General features: G+C 33.5%; 1 protein-coding gene across 1 annotated transcript; it reads left to right on the top strand.

Annotated features, from left to right (window-relative positions):
* Nucleotides 1–3,769: 3,769 nt before the first annotated feature.
* On the top strand, nt 3,770–4,741 carry LOC102926553 (olfactory receptor 5J3-like). The gene has a single exon (XM_006989770.3). It carries the CDS (start codon nt 3,803–3,805, stop codon nt 4,739–4,741), a length of 939 nt encoding a protein of 312 aa, XP_006989832.1. The 5' UTR covers nt 3,770–3,802.
* The last annotated feature ends 1,259 nt before the right edge of the window (nt 4,742–6,000 follow it).

Genomic DNA, 6,000 nt, shown 5'->3' with positions numbered 1-6,000 from the left:
CGTTGTTTATTCATTACATGCACTTGGGAAAAAATCTATTTCATAAGACACAGAATGCCTCAAATAATAAGATTTTTTCTATGAATTACAACATAAAAAGTCATCTTTTGTCCTGCCTTAGAATATCACCAAATTGCCTTCTACAGTTGTACTGTAATTTTTATGGGTGTTTTGTTTTCTTTTATTTGTTTGTTTTCAAGATGCTACTCTATAGGCCAGGTGAGCTTGGAATTAAGTGGTAGGCCAAAGTATTCCAGAACCCATAGAGATCTATCTCACATCACTACCTCCTGCTTTGGGATTATAGGCATGAGAAATCATCAAGGGCTAGTTCTTATTTTAAAAAATAAAGACATACACTTTAGAGAAAATTATCTATAGTGTTGAAAAATAAGAATAATTCTTATTTAAATATATATATATATATATATATATATATATATATGCAGAGAGTAGTTTGAAACACTACTACAAATTTCCCTCCAGATCGGATTTAAAGTGAAGTAAATGACCAGAAAATTCTGCATCAGTTGATACACACTAGATGGAAAAAACATTTAAGTAACAAAAGTGTGACACTGCTTTTATTTGACGTGATTTCTGTCATCCAATGGTACTAAGAGAGAAATGAATTTTGTTATGCCTCACTCTTCTCTTCATAACATAGGGTCCACTAATATTTCTGTACATTTGCTTGTTTTATGTTTGTGGCTTAAGCCAAAGTCATGTGTTCTGAAAAGCATTCTAAGACACTCAGTAGAGATTTGCGTTGGTTCTGTTCCTACTTTTTTCTGAAATTATATGGTCTACTTCCTTTCACTGTACTTTTTTTTTTTTTTTCATTACAAAACTCAGGAAATGGAATGCCTTCGGGGAGCCGTTAAGTTCCTAAGAGTTTTTAAATCCCTGGAGAAGCACAGAGAAACTTTTAGTAACTACAGTAATACAGCCTTTGAGTTGGAGGTTTACTCCAGGGATGGTATTTGAACCAAGGCAAATATATAACAGTCTGTCTTATCTCAACTTGTTTTCCTGCGTGATATAAATGATCTCACTCATATTTTCATTTCAAGTGTTCTGTGACTTTGATTCTTCTATATGTAAGGACAGATTTCAGTTTCATCTCTGCTCCTTGAAGTTTTTGTCATTTGCTGAATTCACACAGCATTTTAAAAGTAAGAACTTTTAGTATTCTGTTTTAATTTTTGTTTGAGAAAATAATAATGATAGAGAAACATGTTATAAATAGTTACTACTATGTCCTTAAATGGGCTGCGATGTTGAATATTTTTTCTTTTACTTGTAAACTAAATTCACTTATTTGATTATTGCATAAGCAATTCTATAATTTAGCTACTGTCTTAATGATTAAAGACTTATGTTGAGATTTTAATCTGATTGACTTGCCAAATTACAAAGGAAAACTAGTTGTAATTTACCAATCTACTTTTTTTGCTTTAAGTAATTTTTTTCTACATGAACATAAAATAGTATTTACATCTCTTTGATACTTTTGCACACACACACATACACACACACACACACACACACACACAATATATATTAAATCAAATGTGTGTTAAGGTCAATTTACATCATAAAACAAGAATTACAGTTTAAAATATATACTTACAGCCGGGCGGTGGTGGCGCATGCTTTTAATCCCAGCACTCGGGAGGCAGAGGCAGGTGGATCTCGGTGAGTTCGAGGCCAGCCTGGACTACCAAGTGAGTCCCAGGAAAGGCGCAAAGCTACACAGAGAAACCCTGTCTTGAAAAACCAAAAAAAAAATATATATATATATATATATATATATATATATATATATATATACTTACACCTATAATTTAAATATTATAATATCAATGAGATTGTATTTTCCTGTATTTATTATTTAATGCCCATAAACTGTGGTTCTTTTTCTAAATTCTAATCACATTATAAGTGAAAGGAATCCCAAATGAACACATAACATCAGTTTTCATGCTTACTTACTCTTTAGACAAAGCTACCAATTACCTAGTCTTCAGAAGGACTAAGATCCAGAGAAGTTCACAGAGTCAATTATGAAATATGCCCTCTGCTCCAGAAGGAATTGATGAGAGCAGAAGTGTTGGCCTCCAGCTGTGATTTTGTTATCTTTTCATCCTTCACTTTTTTGTAGTATTGTTTTTAAAAAGCAAGAAAAGAAAGATATCAATAAATTGAACTAATACCGTATTTTGAAATAACTGAAACTGAGTATATTAAAAAAGGCACTTGTGTTGTGAATGTTGCAGAATTATAATAAATAATTATAACAGTAAATTATAAAAATATGATAAAATATAAATAATGATAAAGTCAGTACCTGAGTTGATTTTAAGACTTGTATGGAAATCAGTTATGCAACCTTCTACTTGAGGATCACTAGTTTGGAATGTGATTTAGAATAACTCAAAATGGCATGTTCATTTGATTTTCCAAATTGTACCTGGTTCTCCAGACAAGAAGTTGGATCATGAGTGTAGAAATATAAGCAAAAATCGAAAGAAAAATTAATTCTTATTATAAACAGCTAACATGTATTTTATATTTCTTTTTATTTGTGATGTATATGTAAAGAAAAAATTAAGTTTCAGGGAAACATTGTACTAACAGTTAGAAATGCATTTGTAAAAATAAATAAATAAAGCTATGCCTACTCTAAAAATTGGGTGGCACCAAGAAAATTAATACAATTTTTAAAGAATTGTCTTAATATTTTAAATATCTTCTTTATTTTGAGACATTTGTTTTGGTATAGAATATAGAAACTAGTAAACATCAGAGCCCCAAATCACAGAGTAAGGGTGATACTCAGAGTACCGTAGTGAATGCCTGGTCTTTGCTTGTTGACACAGTTAAACAGAAAGCAAAGAGGTATAAGGGATTCATAGAAGACTGAAGTATCATGCACAAGGCCTTGTGTTCAATATCCTAAAATGTACACACACAGAGACATAAACTCATACATACCTGTCCATATGTGTACACATACATGTGTATGAACCCACGTGCACACATACATACAACTCACACAGAACAGGAACTAATTTTTAAGGAATAAAGTGAATACAGGCATAGGTAATATACCAGTGTGTATACAGGTTCATGACCATGGTACTCAATGTTGTACAACTGAGGTTCAGCCTGACTAAATTATCTCATCTTTTAAACATGTGCTATGTGTTGATATATTTTGAATTACTGCTATTAATGTCAATTAAAATAATGAAAGGGGAATAAAAAATGGAGTCACAGATTAAATTTCCAGCATATGTTCTTATGTTTTACATTTATTTATTTATTTATTTATTTATTTATTTATTTATTTATTTATTTATTTATTATTTAGGTTTTTTGAGACAAGGCTTCTCTGTGTAGCTTGGCACCTTTCCTGGAACTCATCCTGTAGTTCAGGCTGGCCTCGAACTCACAGAGATCCATTGGCCTCTGCCTCCTGAGTGCTGGGATTAAAGGCGTGCACCACCACTGTCCAGAAAGTTCTTATGTTTTGTAAATGAGGCTTTTACTGTCCTTAGCAGGAACTTCTGTTTAGCTCTTTGTGAAGCTTAAGAATTGCATATTAATGTATACTTACCTAAGAATCCATCATTTGCTTTATCTAATCATGGACATTATTATGAAAAAGGAACAAGACAGTATGTCAAAAAACAATAGGATAATATGGCTAGTTTGGAATTCCTAAGATATTAATATTCTACTGTTACTACCAATTTATCTGAGTCTTTCATTAACAGGTACCAAGACATACAAGTACATGGCTGATGTCAATTTTACATTTGTTACTGAGTTTATCCTTTTGGGACTGACAGATCGTGATGAACTCAAGGTGTTTCTCTTCATATTGTTCCTGTTGATCTATGCCGTCTCTTTGGTAGGGAATGTAGGAATGTTCTTACTGATCTACATAACGCCTAAACTCCACACACCTATGTATCACTTTCTTAGCTGTTTGTCGTTTGTGGATGCATGGTATTCTTCAATATTTGCCCCTAAAATGTTGTTGAACTTCTTTGTTGAAAGAGAGATTATCTCATTCTCTGCATGCATCCTGCAATATTTTTTGTTTGTATCACTGCTTACCACAGAGGGATTTTTGCTGGCTGCAATGGCTTATGACCGATATGTAGCCATTGTGAACCCATTACTATATACAGTGGCCATGACCAAAATGGTTTGCATTGGACTGGTGTTGGGCTCATGTGTAGGAGGTTTAATCAATTCAGTTACACATACAATTGGCTTAATGAGGCTGTCTTTCTGTGGGCCAAATGTCATTAGTCACTTCTTCTGTGACCTTCCTCCCCTGTTGAAGCTGTCCTGTTCAGACACCTCCATGAATGAACTGCTGCTTTTGGTCTTCACCACCATCATTGCAATGATTACCTTCTTGACAGTGATGGTCTCCTACATCTTCATTGTTGCTGCTATCCTGAGGATCCGCTCAGCAGAAGGCAGACACAAAGCCTTCTCCACCTGTGCTTCCCACCTTACAGCTGTCACTTTGTTCTATGGCTCCATCAGCTTCAGTTACATTCAGCCAAGCTCCCAATACTCCTTAGAGCAAGAGAAGGTGGTGTCTGTATTCTACACCCTGGTGATTCCCATGTTGAACCCACTGATTTACAGTTTAAGGAACAAGGAAGTAAAGGATGCTGTGAAAAGAGTAATGGAGATGAAACATTTCTCTTGTTGATTTATGACAAAGATATACAAAATATTGATGTAAGTAGTTATGTATAAAATTTCAATAAAGGTTAAAATAACTGGAATTATAGTATTCCTTTGAGTTGAACGCTATGTTATACAGTGCTAAAAACACACTCAATAATTTTATGCAGTAAATGTGTGGATTGTGTTTTGTTATTTAACCTAAACCATAGACTCTGTCCTAGGGTAGTTATCTGATATAATTGACTGTATCTTTTTTCCCTGATATTATGAATTGGAATTCATATAAATATGTTTATTTATGAGAAATATACATACATAAAATATAAATATTCAGACTCACCAGTAAGGATACCACAAATGAAAAAATAAAAAGATAATGTTTACAACATTTAAGATACTTCTTATCTTATTCATTTTTGAGCAATATAAATAATTTTCCAATACCATAATGTTGTTTTACTAGAATGTAGCCAGCTACATATAAAAACATTTTTTCTTGATAATTTATAGTCCTAATACTTTAAAGTTATTATGCTTCTTTAAAAGTATCTTGAAGATGCCACTTCCAGCCAAGATGCCACTTTTAATTAATCCCTCCTGGCAAAGGGAAAATCATTTTTCTCCAATAAAGTGTCATTGAGTATCTCAGCCACACTCCAGAAAAAGACCCATGTCTAGGAGTATAAAACAAAGGAACACAATGATTATTTTGTGAGATTTAACATTTGTTTTGGTACTCTTTTGCCTTATTGTTTTTTGTTGTTGTTTTGTTTGTTTGTTTGCTTTTACTTTTTCCTTTAGTTTTGATTTTTGTTTATCTCTTTTTGGTTTGGGGGATTATTTGATATGTAAAGAGAACATGAAGTTGGGTATGTAGGGAGGATCTAAGAGAGTTGGAGGAAGGGAAGATATGCCAAAATTTTGTGTGTATGTGTGTGTTAGAATTTTCATTTAAAAGAGGGGTTTTAAAAAAGAACCCGGTTGCAGATCACATTTCCATGCACGGGGGTGATATGAGTAGTTCTTGGGTCCCACTTCCACATGTGGAATCTGACATCGAGGAAGCTCAGTGTTGAAGTTCCTCCCCATTGAAGGATTGCTGAGGGTAACTGAGCAAGTTAAAAATCCCCCAAACCTTCATGGAGTAGCTTATGATGAAGGAAGGAATTCATTAGCAGGAAGTAAATTAGGTTATGAAGTATAACTGACAGGACTGCCTATTGCCTGAGAAACAGCTTCCTGGTATCAAAGGCACTACGCAAACATGCAAAGGATGGAAGT

The sequence above is a fragment of the Peromyscus maniculatus genome, chromosome 4 (genome assembly GCF_049852395.1).
Source record: "Peromyscus maniculatus bairdii isolate BWxNUB_F1_BW_parent chromosome 4, HU_Pman_BW_mat_3.1, whole genome shotgun sequence".
NCBI lineage: Eukaryota > Metazoa > Chordata > Mammalia > Rodentia > Cricetidae > Peromyscus > Peromyscus maniculatus.
The sequence above is the reverse complement of the archived record's forward strand: the minus strand, read 5'-3'. Positions and strand labels throughout refer to the sequence as shown.